The 25,361-nt window shown below is 40.6% G+C and overlaps 1 protein-coding gene across 1 annotated transcript in view; it reads right to left on the bottom strand.

Moving 5' to 3' along the window:
• Positions 1-22,496, bottom strand: part of LOC149297767 (leucine-rich repeat-containing protein 49-like) — a 40,658-nt gene extending 18,162 nt beyond the window's left edge. The window contains exons 1-11 of the mRNA XM_089488307.1: positions 22,455-22,496; positions 20,863-20,925; positions 19,117-19,204; positions 17,877-18,101; positions 17,002-17,107; positions 16,097-16,300; positions 14,790-14,856; positions 14,173-14,316; positions 12,090-12,151; positions 2,816-2,963; positions 1,053-1,136 (exon numbers count right to left, since the gene is read on the bottom strand). Of these exons, the coding sequence (XP_089344433.1) occupies positions 1,053-1,136; positions 2,816-2,963; positions 12,090-12,151; positions 14,173-14,316; positions 14,790-14,856; positions 16,097-16,300; positions 17,002-17,107; positions 17,877-18,101; positions 19,117-19,204; positions 20,863-20,925; positions 22,455-22,496 (1,233 nt within the window). The remainder of the gene's footprint in view (positions 1-1,052; positions 1,137-2,815; positions 2,964-12,089; positions 12,152-14,172; positions 14,317-14,789; positions 14,857-16,096; positions 16,301-17,001; positions 17,108-17,876; positions 18,102-19,116; positions 19,205-20,862; positions 20,926-22,454) is intronic.
• Positions 22,497-25,361: the final 2,865 nt, after the last annotated feature.

The raw sequence follows: 25,361 nt of genomic DNA, 5'->3' as shown, positions 1-25,361 counted from the left end.
ACACATGTTTTGCGATTAACCAGGTGTATATCCGTCACTCATACGGGCAGACAAGTGTAGAATACAATTCCCCTCATTCCTTTTCACAGACTAGTTGACAGCATCTATTTATCTATTTATGCACCTTCAGCTGGACAGATTTGACCTCTGCAATTTAATAGCTAAACCACGTCATGCATTAACTGCAAAAATGTAAAGGCGAATGATTGGCGAGGATGTGAAATATGTATGAGTGTTTCTACTGTATTCAAGTGCTGAGTGAGGCTCTCTTGAAATATTTTAACCTACAATGTTTTCAACATGAATTTGAACAGTTCTAAGTATATTTACTGTGTTGCAAAACATGCCTATTCTCTGATCTCAGCGTTTCCTGTTAGGTTTCACACGCTTTCAAGCAATTCAGGAATTTCACATTTTGCCTGGATGCAGGTCACACAAAATAGGTTTGATATCATAAAAGAAAATCTATAAACATATGAAATATATGGGGAACTAACATTTCCTTAGAACCTGTGCCGAACCTATATCCCGTTTGTTTCATTTGTGCGACGATGGTCATATTGTTTTACACGTTTGCCATTATATACATTTCATAACACGTTAACTGCGTGTTATGTTGTGTGTCACCCACATTCATGATCTTCTTAATAGAAATTCTTATCTCTATACAGAATAGTTACAAGAAAAGATCAGAAGATTATGTGGGCACATTTATCATGGAGGGAAAAAAAATCTATCTGTACAAAAAGAAAAAACTCACTAAGATGGGTTAAAAGGATATCATCATGGATGACAGATGTTAAGGTTACAGAATAGGAAAGTGTTTATAAAAAGTGCTTGTCAAACCTGCTGACTGGACCACTCCTTTAGTTATAGGTATAGATGACAAGACTATAAGTCAATAACTAGTATAGGGCATTGGGAAAGCAATTTACAAAGAAGTCCAAAGTTGGAAGCAGTTCTGGACATTGTCCTGATCAAATTAAATGGACCGTCAACATGATGATCTGAAATACTTGTTATCATGCTTACTCCAGTATAGCAAATAGTACCTTAAGTAAGGCTTGTTTATGGCTTTCACGCTTCCTCTCTTCCTCTTTTCTTGCAAGAACAGATGCAGTCCGTCTTTCTTCTTCCTAAAAAGACAGAAATTGGGCTTCACTCAAAAATTTGGATTAAAGCACTGCAGTCAAGCCTACCTACAAAAAATCAGAGCCTAGTCACACGCATCCCCCTTCTACCTTTCAGTTAAACTGCAGGGGTAAATATATATTTTCATCTGACATACAGAATGCACACACCTGCATTCATAACATCCAGATGACGGCCATTATAGCGGGGTTTGGACAGTTTGGAAACATTGAGGTTTCTGGCTTTCATCCTATTAGCAAATAGGGTTAGATCAATTAGTTATGAGTAGTAATCAGAAACAGTTTTCTTATTACAAAGTGTAAAAGTATCTCAGTACTTTTTGACTTCAGACATCATGTATTGCCATTTCTATACATTTAAGCATCCCCTCTTAATTCTAGGATTTTTTTTGTTCTTTATAGTGCAGTCTGTAAAGGGAGAGGCAAGCCTTACCTATATTAATAGTAAGGTTTGCAGAATTGTTTACTTTAGAGTGTAATTATATGACAGCAGACAGAAGTGTGCATCGGCAGATAAGTAAACTGGCTTTTAATTAAACTGGTGAACGATTCTGCAAACTTTAAGTAAGGTGTGCTTAATCCTTTTCTTAAGAGTCAAAAAGTTTCATGCCAGTTTAACATTGTTTATAGCCAGACTGCTTAGTTCTGGTTAGAATTAGCACAATTTTTTAAATTAAAATCAGAACAACATTACTATTTCTGTAAAAACAGTATTCATAAAAATCTAAAAAACTATCAATGTGATGGTTGTTTTCTTTATTTAAAGTGATCATGTTTATGGATATTTTGCTGTATTTCCTTTCTCTGATATTAGCTATATGTTCAAGGTTATGCCTTATTTTTTTACTTCTATGGCATGTTGAGAATTTTGTTTTGTGCTTTTGTGGCTAATATCAGCCAGTTTTTTGTTTTTTGTTTTTTTGGGGGTTTTTTTTAAAGTTAAATCTATTTTACCTGAAACCTTTGCAGAATATGGAAATCATAGCGAAAATGTCACAGTCCTCATGCGGCAAAGTCAAGTACTTTAACAATTTTATACAAGTTTCTATGATGTATTTAAGTTCTCTTCTGCCACCTTGTGGTTGTCAAGTAGGTACTACAACAACCTTTGTGAATTGGAAGGCATGGTAGTTGACGGTAATAAAACTTGGCACTGTGTTTGCAACAGAGAAAGGTGTCACCTGAAAATTCTCCTGCTAAGTGTATGGCAACCATTTGTCCAGATTAGCGACAACATGAAAGCCGTTCTTACAGTGCTCGATGCGTCTACGTCAAAGCTCTGGCCATATCATTTGGGTGCGTTACTGTAGTTCTGCACTGAAGTCAAGATGATCTCTGCAATTTGATATATATGAAGTAGAAGGGTTTTCCATCACCTTTACCCACCATAGCTTTTGTTATTGGTATATATACAAATATACAAAAATATATGTGCTTTTTTTTGTTTTAACTTTTGTTATTTATTTCTTTGAAAACTACTCATATGAATTTGAAGGAGAACATCATCATTCTATAATTCCGTTTTAGGGACACTGTAAAGACACTGAGGGATCTTACTGCAACAGAGCCATTACGTTCCATGATCAATCTGATTCTTATAATACGAAAAGGCTAGTTCATAAATGAGTAACAATTTCAGTTCTGGCTAAAGTAAATGCTCTAACCGTGATTCTCTTCATATCCAGCTGGCGTAGCTGCAGCATATGTCCCAGAATAGTTGGTCTGTACCATGTCTCCTGAGCTAAAGGATTGCCATCAAGCGTGACATCTGAGAGGGATGTGGAGTCCGCAAGGCACAGGATGTCATGGAGTCTGCCAAAAAAAGGAAACAACCCAATCCCATTACACAACACCAACATTTTTATATCACATTTAAAAATAATATGCCTTGAAGTGATTCTAGTAGATGTATAGTAAAATTGATCACTATCAAACACAGAAAGTGCAAGTGTCTTGAAAAAATGACATTTGAACATGTTTCATTTAACAATACAAAACCTTATGGCTGTGTCACTGTTTCGCTGGACTATTAAGGAAGGTCGTCCCCGCAGAAGTTCTTCCGCCCAAACTACCGCTACTGAGAGGGGAATTCCCGGCAGCAGCAGTCCAGGACTTAGATGATCCCAACAGTGGACAACCTCCCACCAGCTGGAGATAGACTCTGAGCGGCAGCAGCCGCGGCAAGGCACAGCACGAGACAGGAGCACAAAGCAGGATAGTCGGACGAGCCAGGGGTCTGATACACGGAGCGGGTAGTCGGACGAGCCAGGGGTCTGATACACGGAGCAGGTAGTCAGACGAGCCAGGGGTCTGATACACGGAGCAGGTAGTCGGACGAGCCAGGGGTCAAAACCAGAGATAACAAGCAAAGGTACCGAATCGTGGAGCAAGGGAGAGTCAGGCAAGCCGAAGGTCAAAAACAGGAACAAGATGCACGAGCTAGATACACGAACTGAAGACCACAACAGGGTGCTTGTGAAAGGCACAGCCGGCTTTTAAAACTGGCGCCATTCCACAAGCCCCTCCCAGACCAGGACCAAAACCACGCCCCCCAGCCGTCCATCAATCCTCCTGCAACGTGCAGCGTGCCCGGGAGGCGGACCGACGACCGGAGGACGGGTAAGTATACTGGCTCCGGGAACTACTGTTCCCAGGGCCGAAGCCTCCCCGTGTCCTACTACCTCGGGCGGAGGGTCGTCCGCTGTCCGGGAGGATGTTTTCCCGGGACCCGCGGACAACCCTTCGCCCGCTACTAGTGCCGCGGGCGGAGGACCGACCGCCGTCCCGAACGGCCGGCGTACGGGACCCGCGGCCAGACCTCCTGCCGGCGGCGTCCGGAGCCGGGACAGAGACACTCCCGGCTGCGTCCGGAGCCGGGACGGAGACACTCCCGGCTGCGTCCGGAGCCGGGACAGTGACATTACCCCCCCTTTGAGGGCCGGCCATAGGCCGACACATACTAGGTTTATGCGGAAATTTCCTATGAAAAGACCGGAGCAAAGCAGGAGCGTGTAGGTCCCGAGCAGGAACCCAAGATCTCTCTTCAGGACCATACCCCTTCCAGTGGACCAGGTAGGAGACGGAGTTCCTAATTTTTCTTGAATCTAAAATAGACTGCACCTCATATTCCACCTGGGAATCAATGACAACAGGACGAGGACGGCGAGTCAATCGGGTAAAGCGGTTACAGGTGAGGGGTTTGAGCAGAGAAACATGAAAAACCCTGGGTATCCTAAGGGAGGGGGGAAGAATTAATTCATAAGCGACCGGGTTGACCTTACGACGAATTCGAAACGGGCCGATATAACGGGGGGCAAATTTCATAGACGGAACTTTAAGTCTAAGGTTCTTAGTGGAGAGCCATACCCTATCCCCATTCATGAAGGAGGGACCCAAACGGCGACGCCGATCCGCATAACGCTTATACTTGTGAGCAGCAGTAACCAGAGAACGGCGCACTTCGTCCCAAACTAACGGTAACTGTTTTACATATAGGTCTACTGCCGGAACTTGAGAAGGAGCGAAAGAAGAAGGCAAAGAAGAAGGGTGAAAACCATAGTTACAAAAGAAAGGACTAATCTTGGAGGACTCGTGAACAGTATTATTCCTAGCGAATTCAGCCCAAGGTAGAAGTAAAGCCCAATCATCCTGGTGTTCATTAATAAAAAGACGTAAAAATTGCTCAAGCGACTGGTTGGTTCTTTCCGTGATACCGTTAGTTTGGGGGTGGTAGGCAGAAGAAAAGGCTAGGGAAACACCCAGAGAGGCACAGAAGGTCCTCCAAAACAGAGCTGTGAATTGCACCCCCCGATCAGACACAACCTGGAGCGGGAGACCGTGCAAACGAACGACATGGTTGATAAACACAGGAACTAACTCCGGGGCCGAGGGTAATTTGGGGAGGGGAACAAAATGAGCCATTTTAGAAAATCGGTCGACTACTACCCAAACGACGGTGAAGCCCTGGGAAGGGGGAAGATCCACAACAAAATCCATGGCTAAATGTGACCACGGGCGGGAGGGTACGGGCAAGGGTTGAAGTAACCCCGAGGGTTTGACATGAGAGTTTTTAGCAGTAGCACACCTAGTACATGCGGCGACAAAATCAAAGCAGTCAATATGCATAGTAGGCCACCAGAACTGTCTACGAATGAACCGAAAGGTTCGCTGGGCATTAGGGTGACCCGAGGTTAAGGACGCATGACCCCAGGACATAACGCGTTCCCTCTCCCGCTCCGGCACAAACAGGGTGTCCATGGGCCATTTACTGTGGACAGGAGCTTTAGATTGAGCTGAGAGAATACAAGAGACCAAAGTAGAAAATAGATGAGTGGAGACGGAGGCAATAATCTGAGAAGGAGGGATAATAGGTTCAGGTTCAGACTTGGAGTCTTGGTCGGAGACAAACTGCCTGGATAACGCATCCGCTTTGACATTCCTTGATCCAGGCCGGTATGAAATGATAAACAAAAATCTGGAAAGGAATAATGACCACCTGGCCTGTCTAGGGTTCAGTCTTTTAGCGTGACTAAGGTATTCTAGGTTCTTGTGGTCGGTCAAAATTGTGATAGGGTTCCTTGCCCCTTCCAGAAGGTGTCTCCACTCCTGAAGAGCCATAACAATACCTAAAAGTTCACGGTTACCTACATCATAATTCATCTCAGCAGGAGAAAAAATTTTTGAGAAAAAGGCGCACGGATGAAGCCTGTCATTGAAGTCCTTCCTCTGAGAAAGGACTGCTCCAACTCCAACTTCGGAGGCATCAACCTCCACAATAAACGGTTTGGAGGCATCCGGATGACGCAAAATCGGGGCCGAAGCAAAGGCCTTCTTAAGGTGGATAAAGGCCAGGACAGCTTCCCTAGACCAATTCTTGCAGTCAGCACCTTTCTTGGTCATGTTGGTTAGAGGGACTACAATCTTGGAAAAGTTCTGAATGAATTTTCTGTAATAGTTTGCGAAACCTAAAAATCGTTGGAGGGGCCGTAAAGCCTGAGGTTGAGGCCAATCTGAAATCGCTGCGAGTTTAGTAGGATCCATTTCAAAGCCCGATGCGGAAATAATGAAACCCAGGAAGGAGACTCGGGGAACTTCGAACAGGCACTTCTCGAGTTTGGCGTAGAGACGATGCTGGCGCAGGCGCTGCAGGACGATACGTACGTGAAGGCGATGAGACTGTATATCAGAGGAATGAATAAGGATATCATCTAAATAGACGATAACAAACTGAAGGGAGATATCGCGGAATATGTCATTAACAAACTCCTGGAACACAGCGGGAGGATGTTTTCCCGGGACCCGCGGACAACCCTTCGCCCGCTACTAGTGCCGCGGGCGGAGGACCGACCGCCGTCCCGAACGGCCGGCGTACGGGACCCGCGGCCAGACCTCCTCCCGGCGGCGTCCGGAGCCGGGACAGAGACACTCCCGGCTGCGTCCGGAGCCGGGACGGAGACACTCCCGGCTGCGTCCGGAGCCGGGACAGTGACAGGCTGTAAGAAGGTCACTACACGTAAACCCCGAGGTCCCATGTAAATATGTGTAGAAGAGTAATGTGGTGTTCCTTTCAAGCACTTTTTTTTTTTAAACACTAGGATGGCTTTTTAAAGCTCCCCAATGTCATTTCGCACCTTACAAAAATACATAATGACACAAAATTAGACATCTTCAAGATGTCCATGCCATTGACCTCTCCACATTGCGCCCCTACAATCAAATCATCCTCACCTAGCATTATCATGAGTGTGACTGATGTTAGCAGTTGCTGTTAGCAATCACAACCAGTACATGCTGGACTCTGGGCATGATAGGAGTGTTGTGTTCATCATGCCCAGGTTCCAGCATGTACTGGCTGCTGTACTAACAGCTAAAATCAATCACACTCATAATTTTGCCCAAGCAGCCAGTGCATGATGGACCCTGGGAATGACAGGAGTGTCATCCTATCCCACATTTCATATACATGGTGTCATTCAATCACACTGACTACTATCATGCCCAGGCAGCCATCACTCAGATTCCAGCATAAACCAACTGTCTGGGCGTTATACGAGTTTAATTGTTGTTATTAATCATATATATTTTATATATTAAACTGCTGTTTGAGTTTATTAGTATTATTGGGGTTTTTTTGTCCAATTTTAGTGTGTTACTTATATTTGATAAAAGTGTGTTTTTTGTTTTCTAAATGGGGGTAATTTTCGGTATCGGTTTCGGACAAGTGCATCCTGAATTTTCGGTTGCGGTCCAGAATTTTCATTTCGGTGCATCCCTATAGTCATTGTGTATGTTACCTTTCACCATGCCTTATTTTAATAGCGCTACGCATTCTGCTGGTGCATAAAATGTAATATAAATTGATACATTTATCAAATACCCTATAAAAGGCATACAAATGTTTTCTAGGTCAGGAAAAAGAAAACATCAATTTGTAAAAAGTAGATTTAACCATTTAACCATTTAACTTCTTTAACTTGAGCTTTTAGTTAACAAATTGCTTGCCTTATCCTGAATCCCCCTCCTTTCTTATTACTCCTTCTAAATATGGAAAAACAATCTTGAACTTAAAAGAATAACTTAATACGAAGAAATAAGCTTGTTATTCCTAAAAACAGAACACTAATCTAATTGCTCCTGTAGAAATCTCAGGCAGATTTAAAATATACACATTATATATACCGTATTTTCCGGCGTATAAGACAACTTTTTAACCCGTGAAAATCTTCTCTAAAGTCGGGGTCATCTTATACGCCGGGTACTGAAACTTACCGAGCCTGAGAATCACGATTCCCCACGAAGCCCCTAAAACTGTAGCGTATCTCTAGGGGAGGGGGCGAGCGGAGAAGCTGCCTCCCCTGGGCCGGTCTTCAGGGTCGCGCCGAGGTAGGTGCAAGATCGTGATCCCGATGAGCAGGGCTGGTTGGGGAGATCACGACCTCCCTCTAACTAGCCCAACATTAGGGAGCTCGAGGTCTGGCACTTCAGACCTCGGCTTCCGTGCTCCCTAATCATTACGCCCCGGCTATTGATGCCGAGTGCGGGGATGACGTCATATCCCGCCGATCGGCATCAATTGCCGGCGCGTAGTGATGAGGGAGCAGTAAAGCAGAGGTCTGAAATGACAGCCCTCACGCTCCCACAACTGGATGGAAGATGGAAGATGGAAGAAAGGGGTTTAAATGCAGTGTATGTGTATATATGTGTGTGTAAGGTCAGTGTATGTGTATTGTCAGGTGTGTGTAAGAGCAGTGTAGGTATTTGTGTGTGTATATATATATATATATATATATATATATATTGTGGCAAGGTAACGCAGTCTGTGTATATCAGTACCTCCCTGGGAGGTCAGCAGGTGGAACCAATTAACCTGCACTGAGGTGTTTAAAGGGCGGCCGTTAGAGGCATTAGTTGTCTGGAAACAAGGAGAGAGGCAGTCAAGCCAGAGGCCCTCAGACTTTATAAAAAAGGTATGGTCCAAACAAACTGTGTTGTGCTGCTACTACTTTTATGACTGGGACTGGATTAGCTGGCCGGTTAGTTAGTGAGGTAAGAACCTTGTATAGTTAGTCTCCAAGATTGAGTAGGATTTGTTTTGGTTTATTTATACTGTGAAGTGCAACACTGTGGACCATACAAAGCTGCAATAAACCACATTTTGCTTTTATTCTGCTGGTGTTGGGAGTTTCTTGTTTTGATCAGGCCATCCTGCCACAATATATACATATATGTGTGTGTGTAGAGGCAGGGGTGTGTGGTGAGGGCAGTGTATAAATGTGTATGTATGGACAGGCGTATGTTAGTATGTGTAGATATATATGTGTGTGTGTGTGTGTGTAAGGGCAGTGTATGTATATGTCTGTGTATGGGCAGTGTATGTGTATGGACAGGTGTGTGTAAGGGCAGTGTATGTGTATATGTGTGTTTGTAAGCTGGTGTGTACGTGTATAGGTGTGTAAAGGAAGGGGTGTGTGAGGGCAGTCTATACATGTGTGTGTGAACAGGCATATGTTAGGGAGAGCTGACCCACCCAATTCAAGCAGGCTTTGTATACAACAACCAGCCAATCACCGGTAAGGTACATCGCTTGCTGTGATTGGCTGGTTGTTGTATACTGGGTAGAGGGGTAGTCTTATATGGCGAGTATAGCCCAAACTCTATATTTTAACTGGAAAAGTTGGGGGTCGTCTTATACGCCCAGTCGTCTTATACGCCGGAAAATACGGTATATATACATATATATCATGCTTATTTTAATTTATAAACATGGTTACGTAGGTTTATAAAGTGCCCTGAACTGTACGATTGTCAGGTCCATTTTGTCTGAATAAAGAAAACATCCATCGAGTTTCTTTATGCTTTACTAATAACTGGAAATTGTTGTGTTATGTCCCCCCTTTTTCAAAAATAGATTTGAGTTAATTTACTAAAATAGAGTTGGCAGCCACATATTTACTCAGCGGTATGTTTATTGTCTGTGATGTGTTAGCTAACCTACTATAACAAGGAAATGGGTTTTCTTTGTGCAGAGTGTTTGGATATGACATCATATCCTGGAGCTCTGCCTTAGATCATGCTGTAAAGGCTCTGCTTAAATGAGCTTATCAGCTTTGGTCTCTGTAAATCCAAATTGTTATGTGATACACTGCTTGTTATGTCTTGTTTTCCCGTCGTACAGCTCTGCAGAAAATGAGGTATAAATCAACGAGCAGAAACAATAATAAAAAGGTTCTAGAGGCCTGCGCAGACCTCCACAGTGTAAATGCGTTGGTTTCAACTAGGGCTGCAACAACTTATCCATAATAATCGATAATGAAAATCGTTGCCAACGAATTTCATTATCGATTAGTTGAATCAATTATTATAGATTAGAAATGAGGGTTTTTTCTGAAAAATACCCCTAGTTTTATAATCCTTTTTATTCAGTGTGGCTCACAGCAGTTACTACTTACCAGTCCCTCCCTGCAGTGACCCTGATGATTGGCCCCGCCCCTTTCTTTCTCCCAGTCCCTCCCTGCAGTCACACGGACGATTGGCCTAACCCATTTTCTTTATAGCGTCCACACAGCTCAGCAATTCATCTAACTGAGTATAAAATTAATATTTGGGCTGCTGAAAGTTAGGGGAGGTGGGGGTTAATTTAGGGGCAGTTATGGTTAATGGGGTGTTTAGGGTTAATTTAGGTGCAGTTGTGGTTAATGGGGTCTTTAGGGTTAATTTAATGATGAGGACTGAGGGTGAATTTAATTAATTTAATAAAGTTAACTTAAGGTGCAGTTAGAGGTAAAGGGGGGCAAACTGAGGGGAATCTAAATCCTAGGCCAGTGAAGATTAATCCTGTATTTTTTTTATAAAAGTATTGTGTCAGTGTGCTGCGAACGAGTGTGAATCTATGAGGGCACTATGGGATATCTGAGGGGTATAAGGCATATCTAGGGAGGAAGGAGTGGCATATCTGGGGGTATGTGGCATATCTGGGAGTATAAGGCATATAGAGTATAAAAAGCATATAGGGTATATAAGGCATATGTGGGGAGGGCAGTGTGGCATGTGTGGGAGTATAAGGCATATGTGGGAGGCAGTGTGGGAAGCCTGGGCTCAAATGTGCATAACTGGGGGGGGGGGCAGGTTGGGAACTAAGAACAAGAAATGCATTTTTATCAAAAGTTTTTTTTATTCTGCTGTTTGTGTTTAACATCCTGTTTGTTTATTAAATTATTTTAAATTAATGGAAAATTTACATTAATTTTTTTATCCGATTAATCGAAAAAAATAATCGGCCAACTAATCGATTATGAAAATAATAGTTAGTTGCAGCCCTAGTTTCAATTGAGATCTCTCATCTCCCCAACCAGCCCATTGAGAGCTGCAGTGCAGCTAAGAGGCCAGTCACCCAATAGGGCGAAGGACCCTAGTAAAGATGTTCAGGGGCTACCACCCCCTTGATTTTGCTACCCTAGGCAGAATACCTCCCTTTACTGTATTTACTATCGTTAACCAGACTTAACTCTTGAGAGCAACTTAACTTTAGTCAACTGCGAGTTGGCAGAGTTTTGAAAAATGACTGCTGGTTGCAAGGGATAATGTATATACATTTAACCTCCTTCCATCCCACAGAATGCCATGCCCTTTAGAGCAGTATTATTATAACCCCCCTATTTAACAGCATACCACAGCTTTGTGGGGTACAAAGAGTGGGTTCTCACTCACACTCATTGGTTAATAGCTCAGGGGGGCACTATTGCTTTTTATTAAAATTTGAACATACATCTCATTTTTTTTTTTAATTATGTTGAAAATGGGGTTAAGTTTAAAATGAATTCACATAACCCTGCAGTTTATGTGTCACGTGTACTGTAGACAGTTTCTGTAACATGCCTTCTGTAGGCCTGCCTACTCAATGAGATGATTACTGCAGCGCCTTCTACGACTTGGCTCTGTTCTTAGGACTGCACAAGAGTTTCAGCTCCAAACTGCACTTTGTTTCCTATTTTTATCCTCTGCTGCTATGATGAGAGTAAAGGAAGAGATGGCAAATATGAGCCTCCTGTCTTGCCTTAAAATAGAGGATTATCACTACAAGGGTAGCTGCAGATGTCTGACCTCCATATCCAGTCAAACCCATAAGAGGTACTAGTGAGAAAGATTATTCCTGGATGGCAAAGAGGAATGACTATGGTTGTACCACCCTTAGGAATATACAGACGAGCATTTAAAAGCCCCCGGAAACAAACACAGCATGCGCACATCAATGAATCTATCAACTGACCTACATTACTTGGATACACAGAAGGAAAGTGTCTCAATGGGTGGGGCAGAAAAAGAGCAAGATAAGAGGTTCTCATTGTATAATTTCTATCATTCAGCTTGAGTTATCGCAAATGCAGACACAAGTGCACAGCGTTAACAAGACACGAGATACATTTGCAGGAGCAGCCTTACCTTGATATGTTGTTAAAGCTGAGATACAGGAGCTGGAGGCTGGGCAAAGTATCCACATCTCTCTGAAAGGAAGCAGAGATTCAGCACATCGAGGAGATTATGTGACGTAGCACATCTGCTCGGCGGAGAGAGCCCAGCCTGTGCTAATTGACGTGGTCTTACATTCAGCATTGATTACTGCTGAGCACGCTGCTTCATCCTTTCTGGCGTGGCTCGAGCGCGGAGCTGGATTCTGCAGAACACGGTGGGGAGGAGGAGAGAGGTCCTCGCAGCGACCAAGATGCAGGCTCAGCGTTTTTAACCATATGCTAGACAGCGTATCGGCCGCGAACCTGAATTATACTGTGCAGCACTATAATAGCGGGGCTGGCATGGACCGGAGTAAGACTTAATGGCTGTTCTAGCCGCATCGAAAGCCATTTCCTTAAACCTCTTGCCTTCAGCCTCCTTAGGTTTTTAATATTTCATCTATTTTGACTCATCATAAAGAACTCAGTCTAAATAAAATAAAAACTGTGTATCAGGACTAGATATGGTGAATAATATTTTTGCAAAAAAAAAAAGGAAGTGGGGCTCATATTGTCACCCTTATTCCCCTAAAATGCTAAAGGGGTGGGGTTCTACAATTAAATACACTTCCTGTGCAGAAAGTACAAGCAGCGCGGGGCGGCTCGACAGCTCTCAGTGGGTGCCGTTGCCAATGAGTGGGACGGGAACATTGATGTTATGAGAGAAAAGGATGGAAACTGGCATCTATGTAAAATGGGATTACAGAATACATTTAATCAGAAAATAAAACATTTTTCTATGGCTTTAAAAATTCTGGAAATTGAATACCAACTAAATGTTCCCATGTAATACAATAAAGATAATTTGTCGATGTTTTATTCAATACATAAAGACGTATCATAACTGGATGCTTTTACATTTTTCAAATACAAACATGCGCATATATTTTCCAACAATTGATGTGGAACATACTAGGAATCTACGGGTAAAAATAAAAGTTAAAAGTAACAAAAGACGATCCAAAGCACCATAAAAACAAACGGTCCAAGGCAGGCAAAAAAGAATCACAAACTAAAAAGATTTTAGTCTGAAAGAATTGAATGAACGCTCATTAAACCCAAGTCTCACAAATTAAATTCATTATTTAACAGCAATTTTCATATACCCCTCAATAAGTAAACATCTCAACAAGGTTTAGATTTGGACATCATTAGATCATTCCAAACATATTCTTTAACTATTCCCAATATGGAATGCAGTGTTTGCATTTTGATAGTACTTGCTCGATGCGCTGCTTTGGGGGCAGAGGTGGCCCAGGCAGGCTGATTAGGGGGCAGAGGTGGCCCAGGCAGGCTGATTCGGGGGTAGAGGCCTACCACATAAATGTCTGGCTTAGTATATAGTGATGGGGGTTATGCTGCACCATATAGTTATAGCGGTAGGAGTTATGCTGTACCATATCTGCCCAGTAAATGTTACTTATTTAAACATTTTATTTATTTATTTATACGTTTATTTTCCAGATTTCTAGTTTTTTCCCAGTTGACATGCAGTTTACAAATGTGCGAAATAAATATTCTTCCCAAAATAATTTGGGGGGGGGGGGGGTTTGCCACATACAGGTTCTGCGCTGGGTGCCAAATACTCAAGGTACGCCCCCGGACAATTGTTAACCAGGATGTTCACACACCGGACGATAATAATCCTATTCATTGGGTTGAAGTTACTAAAGGGAACAATATTCTTTCACATCTGAAGACAGAGAGCCAGTAGGCATGACTTGTAATATAGTGCTGGAGCATCAACTTTGTGCTTTATTATAATGATCTCTACAAAGACATGCCTTCCTGGCTTCTAAATAGATTAATCTGGCTTTGAATATCTTGTGTTTGTATCCTAAATTCTTTGAAGACTTGTTCAGTCCGCCTATCATTTGTTAAACACACTGGAAAGACATACACAGATTTCTACAATATTTTATCTTGCAATATTTGCAAGGAATCCAATAAGTCATTACTAGTAGCTATGGAACCTAGTCAATAATATACACTCAAAATAATGAATTTGCACTTACCACAAGATTGATTTTGTTGTGCCGAAGGTTAAGTTCTGTCAGGGAGTCTAGACCATTAAGGTTTTCCACTTGGCTTATAAGATTCCTAGCAAGGTTTAACACTCTCAACTCTCGCAGGTGACTTACATTCTCAATTTTAGATATCTATAAAGAAACAAGAGGTACGGATGCGGTCATCCTATCTAAAGATAAAGGATTAATGATGCCAATTTTACTACAACTTTTTTTCATACCCTTTAAAACTGAATGAGATTTGCAAGATCCTTATAACCAAGTTGAACGCACAGTTTTAATTGAAGTACTTCTTGGTGTTACTGTGCATTGTTAGAACTAGTAATAGATCATGAAGGCAAATCTGGAATCAATATTGCAATAAAGTTGTCCCTTTAAAAAAGGTCTTTCAAACATAAGTGATTTTATCTCAGAGAAAAAAAAATCACTTGTAACAAACTAAACACAATAAATAACTAGTAGGGAAAATAATGGGAGAGGAAGACATACAAGCTGTAAATGAATAAAATATATCTCTTCGAGTACATGGGAAAAAGCAAGCAGGTCCCAATTTTAAAGGCAAATAAGAGAATACTGGCATCAACATAGTATACATTCTGTTGTACCTGATTTCCATGTAGATCCAATACATCGAGATAATTAAGCTTTTCTAAGTTTGCAATGTTCTGAATTCTGAAAAGAGAATATAAAGAAAATATTAACGTCTGATATTAAAGTATGATTACAGTGCCCAAAACAACACTGAGCCAGTGAATATTCTAACAATAACGGTTGGATGTAAAATGATTCACCACAATAAAAACTCTGTTTGGGATACGCCGCTCACTTAGTTTAACATACTATACTAATATATAACATGATGTCCAACCCAGTTTGTTTCAGCTTTCACTGGGAAATGGTCAAAGATAAACAAAATGAGACTGCCTACTTGAAAACTTTTTCTCCACTTTTACTCTCTGTTCTGACCCTTTCACCCACTTTGCTCTCTCTCTATGCTCCATTAATGTGTCTGAAGTTATAATCAGTGATAATATTAAGGCATGTTACTGCAACAAGGCCCAAATCCGGTTTGATACTGTGTTGCCCCTACATCCTTGTGGCCATGCGGGAAGAGATGTGTGTCTCTAAGAGCAAACATTCTCTGTGTTCTCTTGCTGTCAGTTGGACGGGCTCATCGGTCAGACGTAGGTATTGTTCCTACCCAGCATGACCACCAGGTGTCCCCTCATCATTAAGTCTATTAACTCACACAGTCCCGATGCGAGATAAGCTTCTTTAAAATAACATTAAACTAAGTCACGTACAGAGAACAGCAGCAGATGGGTTGCCGTGAAGTGTCATTCAGACTGATAATGCTAAGATACACATTTAAAATTATTAAATTCTAGACGCAAACAACTAATTAAATGTGTGTGTCTATCTTAAAACAGAAGGTAAATGCTGGATTTGACTCGCCACTAAGACAAAACATTGGGTATAATAAGCCACTCGGTTACATTTAAGTAGCAAACATATGGATGAACCTCTGCATAAACTACAAACTCACAAGCACAGCTTAACATATCCAACGAAAAAGACACCCAATACATAGTATTCTAGTGAACGAGACATTTACTGCAGAAGAAGGTGTATGCGTTCCCCCACTAGTTGTTTTCACAGCCGTTAAGCTAGACAGCTACTGGTGCAAAATATTAAGCAATTACCAGCTTTGTTACATATTTAACATCTTTATCAGCTTCAATACACATACACAGCAGTACTTTAATAACATGGCACCAGCAAAATAATTTCCCCTTTTCAATGCCCGTTTTTTTTTTACTCTGAAAAAGAGGGATTCTGGATGTCAGGAGCCCTGATGGGTTGGATCTGTAACACGATGGAGGACACCGAACATTAATGATTCAAACAGTACCTGTTCTTTCCCAGCATAAGCACCCGCAGGGATCTTAAAGCAGAAAGCCCACTTATTTCTTCTATTTGATTATCATACAAATCTAAAAATATAAGGCGCTGAAGGCTTGAAAGGTTCTGGATTTTTGAGATAAAATTGTGCTGCAAATACAATAAACGCAACTGTTCTTCACCTTCCATTACCGGGCACACTTCCAGCCTCCGCCTAGAAGAGCATAAGAAAAGAAATGTAGGTTCTGCCAAGCATAGAAAGAAACATCACAAATATAATACAAAAAAAGAAAACGAAAATAAGAAAATAATTGAGGCAGTTCATTTTAACATTCTTGCACGTGTAAATATATCTTTTTTACACAATTAAAATATGACTCATGGAAATTTACTGTAATTCCCATACTTATTAATGGGGGTATAGTTATCGTGGTGAAGGCTAAATAGAGAATCACCTCATAGTTATGTTTATAATTATTCAGTAATATTACTATAATATATTTAATTCAATGAGTTGTGTGCAAAATCTTGTACATCAAGACAATCAATAATCTGACGCAATGATGATGATTATTATTATTTATTGTTTTATACAGCACCATCAAATTCTATGAAACGATGATAATGAAGAAGAATAATCACACATGGGTGAGATAATGGTATATACATAAGGTAGCTATATAAAACATTCTATTTTACTTAATCTAAATTCAAACTGATTTTTGCTCAATAGTTTCTTCACTATTACCACAATAACATTTGTGCAAATACAAAGTAACATATTACTCCAGAAGTGTCCAGAATACAATAAATACTATAAACTACTGTTATAGACGTTAATACGCTACAACATGAACAAAGTAAATGGACCATCAGAAGGCAACATTCTGCCGCAGAAAGTTATTTTGTTTTTACCTTTCCAAATTCAGTTTGTCTGGGTTAGCAGCTTTTTCATCTGAAGAGCGCACAACCGGACAGCCTTGCTCTGACTTTGACAAGTTTTTAATATAATGGAAATTATCTATTGAAGAAAGAAGAGAAAACGTAACTACTAGAAGATCATCATATCTACTTTTCAGCACAACCTTTTGTTTATACAGACTAACAGAATTTGCACGATGTCCAACTGAACGGCCTTTCTTCGCTATTACAAATACAATAAGTTACCAATTTTATTTGAATATTAAAAAAAAAAAAAATGAACAGAACAAATGTCATTACCCAACAAAGGCCAAGAATCTATCGGTTTAGTTATACAATTTAGTTAAATTGTTAGAATTGAATAAAAACGTGGACAGATTTAAGGCAAGTTCAAAAACAATCTTATTTATAGAAAGATAATCGCAACTGGATGATGAATGCCATAGTGAACTAGAAACTTTTGTTTCTGTTAAATTATTATAGGCAATTTTCAAAGCTGCATTAAGGTGTGGAGAAGGAGCTAAAATGCTAAAGTGGAACTTGTTGAGTAAACAGATCATTGATTTCTTAATTAAAAATCATCAGCTGGATATTGGCAGCAATAGATTAAACTGCCTGCAATATGGCAGGAGCTAAACACAGAGCTAACCAGACAGGCATACAAGATCAAGCAAACTTCTCAGACATTTAGGATCCGGCAGTCAGCTCCTCTGTGGTGAAATAACCATAGTTAATAACATGTGGGCATCGTGGCTGGATTTACAACCTGTTTTCAAGGAAATATTTCTGAATATATCTCAAACTGTTCTTAACATAACTGAAGACATTTAGGGTTTAGTTTTTACAATTTACATAGGATCTTTCACTACCTTTTGGTTGAGGGGCTTCATCGTTGTTATTGTTGGGGCTGGCGCAGTGTGAAACTGATCTGGATCTAGATTTTGTGGAAAGATGAGCAGGAAAGTCTCCAAGTGCGCCCAGAGACAAGGACTCTCTACCATGCTTTGGAGCAGAGCCACAAACCTCAGTTACATTAGTGGCTAGTGGAATGTACGGTGGTTTGTTTCGAGGAGCAGGACTTGAATTTCTTCCATCTGAAATGAAAAAGAAAAAAAAAAACCAGCAAATTTATTTAACAATTTGTCCTGCTGACATGATTTAAGATAAAAAAAAATAAGTTAGAGCAGCAGGCATCATGGATTTATTTTAGGCACTAAATAACTATCTGACACTGAGAAATTACTGCCAAATACATTAAAATGAATGGTCTGAAAAACATTGTGTGCCTTGAATTTGTAACTGTAGTATGTAAAGCGAGATCAGACAATATGTTTCTACTTCTCTGAAATGCTCAGAGCTCTATTGCTTATTAAACAAAGGTATAACCATTCAAATGTTTTGCATGTGTACAGGATAATGGGGTGTTTTCCTGCAGCAAACTGGAAGATTGCAGGTAACTTCACTATTAGGTTTATTTGCTAAAGTGGTACTTTGCCTAGTAGTTGTAGTTTCAACTCATTATGAAGGACTGACCTTTGCAAGCGTCTGACAAAAGGACATATATAACAAATAAGTAAATCTGTGAGATGACTCAGGAAAACCCCAAATTAATTCTGCGCCAGACATAGCTAACCAGTTTATAATGGAGATTGACGTCACTCTCCTGCAAAGTCCCACTTGGGTGAATAAAGCTCTATATAAGATGAAGGACCAATAATAGTGCAAGAAGGGCTTAGCTGGCCCTGTATAATGTATAGTTTATCCAGTAAAAATGGCTTTCACAAATTCTACTATGATTTGTAAGAATTCATACACATTAGACTTCAGGGCTGGAGGAATAAAAGACATGGCTGATATCTAAAAATAAAACATACAACAACACAAATAGGTAGGCCACCTAACATTCTATAGTAACAGTGTAACGCAAAACAAAAATCAATAAAGACATGGAATATGTCCGTCTATGGCTCTTTGATTATATAATACTAGACGTAAGTCACCTAGTCACAATAAAAACTGAAGAAGGGGGTGAGGACAAACAGACATTTTCATCATTAAATTGAAAATGACGTTAAAGAAAAACATAACACACACCTCTGACACTTATACCTGGCCTGCCAGCATTGTTCCTTTCTAAATCATGCTGAGTGCTCCGATTATTAACAGAAGAGGTTTCTTTACTTAATCTGTACTCAACCTGCAAAAAAAAAAAAAATACAATGATGTTACTTATAAAGTAAACTTATTAAAATGCAAGTACATACATATTTAGGACCTATCTAGTGCTTTTGGGTTAAAATACAGACCTTGTGTTTTATATGCACTTAATAAAAACATTCATAATACCAGAAAGGCAAGACTGCTTTGCAAAGTGGTTTGCAGGCAAAAGTAATAAATCACTGTTACCGGTAGTCCCAACGCCTACATCAGGTATGGCTCCAGGAACATGTGATTTAAGCCAAAATAGTTGAGTCTGAATTGTGTATACATTTATGCAAATAGATTATACTCCTGGTCAAACGTGATATTTTATATCTATTCTTGAGGACAATAAACTGTATTAATAGCATAAAATGTGTAGTACATTCGACTGTGCACTGTAAGCTATATAATTGTTGAACATGGCAAAAGTTATATTTTACAGAGCATATCTGTGACAGAATGACCTGTCATACATGGCCCCCATGGTACTCAGAGATGGCTCCAGCCTGGCTGTCAAACAAAGATGGCACAGGTAGGAACTCCATTGTTTAACTAATCCCATTAATAGGATTGCTGCCAGGGGAATTAAAAGTTGGGTTGAATACATGCATCTGTTAATTTATGTTAATGCAGTTCTGTGGATATACGAGGCTATGTTTTACAACAATAAAATGTTCATTCCTGCTGTACTCAATTCACAGTAGTTGTGTCTACTTATTGGGTACACCTAGCAGGGTTCCAAGGTGTGCATGTTGACTGGTGCTGGAAGTGATTTCGGGGACAACAGGAGGATACATCAGGGTGATCTCTGGGAGTTACTGCAGCTCTCCTGGTGAACACATTATAATATCCATAAAAGAAAAAAGTGTGGGGACGGCATATGAATGTGGGAATAAGCTAAAATAAGACAATTTGATGCAAGTCCAAGTCTTTCATCATGTAAAGAGATAGCTGGTCTAAAACGAGGACTTGAATGGAGGAAAAGATTAAGAAGCGTTGTTAGCCGTGCATTCTTGGTAGACATAGTTGTCCAATACTTGAAAGTGATGAGTTATTTTAAAACATATTATGTCTGGCACATGTTAGGGGAGTAAAGAAATCTTTTTTTTTTTCAATTCCGTTAGTAAAGAAATCTTTCACAAGAGAACACTGCAGGTTATTAATTGCCAGCTGGAAGATTAGGGCCACTGTCATGTCAAGTATTTGGGTGCTTTGGGTGGACCCGGATAGTCCTAGAGTGCTGATTTATTTGTATTTATAAAATTATTCTAGAGGAGGGCGGATCAAAGTACCAAGTCCTCTATACATTTTGAAGGCTATCTTAAGAAAAGTTTGACTCGCCAAGTTCTTGATGGTCTCCACACAGATTGAACTATGTATTATAAAAGACCACCACAGTCCTTCCCTTTTCAGGGTGGACCCTTCATAACGCACAGTTGAAATCACAGTTGTCCTGAAACCCCAGAGGAATAACGGCTTACGTCATAGCAGTCATGACAGAAGCGGGACCTCTTGGTTTTGTTGACTTATTAGTAGAAAAGTACTGTATGTTAAATATTATCTCATCAAGTATCAAGTACACCTGAATAAATAAAAAATGATAAAGTAATTTATACAATTACTTTACATGTCAAAACTCGTCATTCTATTTACCTGCTTGTTTTTGTCAGGTACAGGTGACGTCTGCAAAACCAAATGGAGTCCGCAATTGTTGACCTGCAAGAAAAAATACAGTGACAACGATGAACGTTTAGAACAAACGTCAACTTCAAAAAAATAAAAAAATGTAATCCTGCAGGGTGGATTTGATTTAAATCATGAGTAAGTCAGTAAAATCATGATTTTTAAATGTAAAGACTCATTCTTGCTGGTAGTTATAATCTGTAATATTTGCAACCAGATGAAGATTTCTAAGAGTAGATGTATCAGAACTGATTTTCGTTTCATAGGGTAATCGCTCATATTTGGAGAACTGCTTAAATTGTTTTAGTTAATAACATTATAAAGCATACATACTAAAGTGGTTAAACAAAATATCTTTTAAAAAATGACATTACTAAGCTCTATTTCATGCTGAGTGACCTTTGAACTATAATGGATCTTAGAAAACTCTCTTTAGATTTTTCCTCCAAAAGCGGTTCATTAAAATAAATTTGATGCAAAAAAACCCCATCAATTTTAATCCACCCTGAAATCCCATGATGCTCCACCACAGCAGGATGAGTTCAAGAGGATTTCTGTCACAGTACATTGATTAAAGAATTTTGGTATGGTGAATGGCTCAGAACAAAATTTAAATACCATTCATTCGTTACTGAGATGTTGAAATAACCTGATCTAGCGTAACCACCCAGCCGCCTGTAAGAGGAGTCATCATAAAAACAAACATAACATATAAACATGTCTGTGTGATCCTGGACTAGTTATTGAATGGACAGATACGCCAAGCTGTTATATGCTCTCTCATATAAGACGTCATGTATATGTTTTCAGGAGTTCCTTATATGCATACAGGTGGATCAATCAACGACAGTTACAGACGACGAGGAATTATCTGGACTATGGGTGCCTCAGGGTTTTTGCCCTGATCTAAGGGTGACGGGGCTAATAGTCATGGTCACAATGTGCGATCATATATAAGACTCCCAATTGATGCTACCAGTATGTTCTAGATTGCAGGCGACTCAATTAAATATAGCTTTAAATTTATGACAACTCAAGGTTTCCTATAATAACGCTAATAGAGCCATTTGGCAAGTACATGGAACCTTCATGATGGGTCAGCTCATTTACAAAGTTCCCAGGCAAGCCCTTTGTAAAGAAGGAACCTGAACAAGCGAATATAACGGACAAGAAGATACCCCCATAATATATTCAACCAACATTTATTTGATTTCCCCTTTTGGGTTTAATATTTCTTCAGTTCCATGATGCTTCTCCATGCTAGAATTTACAATTATCATCATCACTGCCATTTACTGGGTACATGCCGCTTACAGTAGCACAAATATATTACATGCATACAATAATTATATCATGTATCCAAATACAGTGCATGCTGAAAGGCAATTTAGATATACAGCTTCCAGAACACCATTGTGCATTGACTGACTCAAGGGGGAAAAAAAACATAAAGCACTGCCTAGGCATCGGAGACGGAATGGCGCCATGAATGGGTGTATATGAGTAGGAGCCGGGTATAATACAATGGCAGCAGTAACACAGCATGCACACAGCCTACTCACAGCATTAGACACCAGCCTCCCGCGGTATTTGCCGGGCAGCATAGTTCATACTCGTCAGTGGCAAGAATGGGGTTAATACGGGGCAGGAGAGGACAGTAGAAGGATAAATGAGCCCCGCGAGGTATGGCAGCCGTAGACGCCCACAAGCCGGCTACCCCCGTTCTCTTCACTCGCCCCCCACTGAGTAATAATACTGTAGACCTTCTACATCTCTCTCATACACACATAATATAAAAATGGTGTCCGCCTCACACCAGTCATACCGCGGCTCTCTGTTACTATAGCAACAGACCGGCCTACTTCACTTGAAGTAAGGCAACGCCTCATACAATAGCTTGTCGGTCTCCTTGGAAACGGTTTACAAAGAAGGCTGGGAAGTTGCCAGAGACTCATCGTCATTTCTGCTCGTTTTCAGTCCCCCTCTGTTGTATGTATTCCTAGATTCATGTTCGGTTAGGGTGACCGCACCGCATCGGCCATTTTTCCCCCCTAGGACACATATAAGTATCACTTGTCGCAGGCCATGTGGAAAGAAATGGTCAGCGTGGTAGTTTACAGGAAGAAAATGTGTCTTTCAATTTCATATAAACAGCATTCATGTCATATAAGGTCAGGGGGAGCCACATCTGCTTATGATAAACATGTTGATGTTGTACACAAATTCAATATTTTAAGTCTGCAAAACATGGCATGCTTTCCTGCAGAGTGATTTATAATTAAATTCTAAACAAAAAATACATTTACTTAATGCATCATGCATGTCCTGAGGATTAGAAACCTTTTATAGATTATACATGTTATAGGGCTCCAACAGTTCTAATACAGCTTTAACATTTTAGTAAGAATTATGTACACCGACACTACATTGGTGAGCAGCCTGACATTAAAGGTACTGTTTGCTGTCCATCGTAGTCCCACTAAAGTAGAATGCATATCACAATACTCTGTAAGAACTTTAATATGCGTTTGTCAAAAATAAACACCCTCCTCTCCAGTGGTCTGACAATTCTTGCCACTAATTCAGTGAAATAAATGGGAGAGCTTCTCACGCGTACATACGGGGTTCTAAACAGACCCACAACTGCAGCGTTCATGGAGCCAGCACCAGTGCTGCCTGGTGGTAGATATAAGGGGTGGGTCGGGCAGGGGGTCTTCACAAATGGCCAGTCGGACATGGACCAGCTCTTTGTGAAGACTTCTGAACCAGCCCAGGGAGGCAGGAATGCAGAAGGTCTCATTGCCTCCCCAGGTCAGTAAAAAGGTGAGGTCTGAGCTACCAGGTGGGCAAGGCCCCCCAGGCCAAAAGGTGCCAGCAAACCAAGTTTGTCCACCCCTGGTTTAGGCAATGGCCTGTCATAAAAAATGAAAGATTTCTGTGCCCTCCTTTACCTGCATTTTTCTGTATTCTCACTTTTTTGTGGCTTATTCAGATTCAAGGGCCGTGGCTTAACCCTTACCTGGCTAATAGTTATATTAGCCTCTAACCTCACAGCCATACGGGAATCTTGGTTGTCCCGGCTGAAGAAGTTGAACACCTGCACAGGCTTTGTGTTTTCATAGCCACCCCTGTTCTCTCTTTAAAGTTAAATGTCACAGTTTGTTTTACCTCCTTATTAGAAGAACCAGCCCTATGGATTCCTAACAGACCATGTTTCTAGTGCTTCCTTCCTGCTTGCATTTTCTCACTAATGCAGAAAGCAACCCCTATGAAGGTGGCACCATACTAGCTTAGAGAACTAGGAGGCAAATTGATTTGCCTACATGGTAAAGATGGCCCTTCAGTCCAAAATGGTAGTGCCATATAGAATATAGTGCAAACATCTGGTTACAGCAATAGACCTCCAGACCTCCTTGCCACGCTGAAGTGCGTAGAACCTGACAATGCACACCATTGTCCAAAAGGGTTATCTGTCCTTGTTGTATCCTTTGTCACTGAGCAGATTTTCAGAAGTGAAAGCCTGCATACGTCAATTTGAGTATTAGATCAGCAAAAACTCAAATTCTGCAAATCTTTGTTTTAAACTCAGGGATTTCTCAGCAGAGAACAGTATACAATGCACAAAGTGCATGGCTACCTGCATCTTGCCACCTGCCTAGCCCTGAATGTAGTCCTCTGCATTTGAGCACCGTGCTTTGAATTTTTTTTCCTGGCTTGTTTCTGGTCTATCTCTAAGATATGAAAATCTTGGAAGAAATTACTTCACGTGTGTACATGTATAGTTGTATATCTGGACTTTGTACCATGTGATAAGTTGTACATTCCACTTATAAAGTCCATATGATATGCAAGGTACACAGAGTTGGGCAAACATGTGCTTAATTTAGGAGCTTGACATACAATTCTTACCATTTTAAGATCTAACACAACAAAATGGTTCTTCCAAGAAACACAGCCATCTGTCCATGATTAGCTTTGAAAAGCTTTGTGTTCAGGGATTCAGGTCCCATGGATGATGCATTCTCCAGGAAGTAATAGATCCACCAGGTTCCTGTGTAATTCTCTCCTTTAGAGAAACAGTTACTCAGCTGTGGCATCCTGCCCAGAGCCTGATGACTTTGTTTGTCAAGAATATTTTGTAAGGAATTGAAATTAAACAGATGCCTCAGGAGAGGTGGTTAAGCTACACACTACTGAATGCAAATTGTATGATTTGCCTGAAGAAGAGACCTAGATAGTCTTGAAAGCTTACAAACATACTTCAGTTAGCCAATAAAGGGATCATCTTTACCAAAATTATATGAAGAACATTGCATTAGACGGTGAAGTTGAGGACAATGTGGCCACGGAAGTATCTAAGTATCAGAATGCCTTGTGAAATGAGTGCTTGTGTGTTTATCCTATTCAGTATCTTACACACACAGGCACATTTACTAATGAAGAAGCCACATGAGAAGGTTTGACAAGAT

Source organism: Sceloporus occidentalis, unplaced genomic scaffold, assembly GCF_023333645.1.
Source record: "Sceloporus occidentalis isolate IW3139 unplaced genomic scaffold, rSceOcc1.0.p SCAF_37, whole genome shotgun sequence".
Lineage (NCBI taxonomy): Eukaryota > Metazoa > Chordata > Lepidosauria > Squamata > Phrynosomatidae > Sceloporus > Sceloporus occidentalis.
The sequence above is the reverse complement of the archived record's forward strand: the minus strand, read 5'-3'. Positions and strand labels throughout refer to the sequence as shown.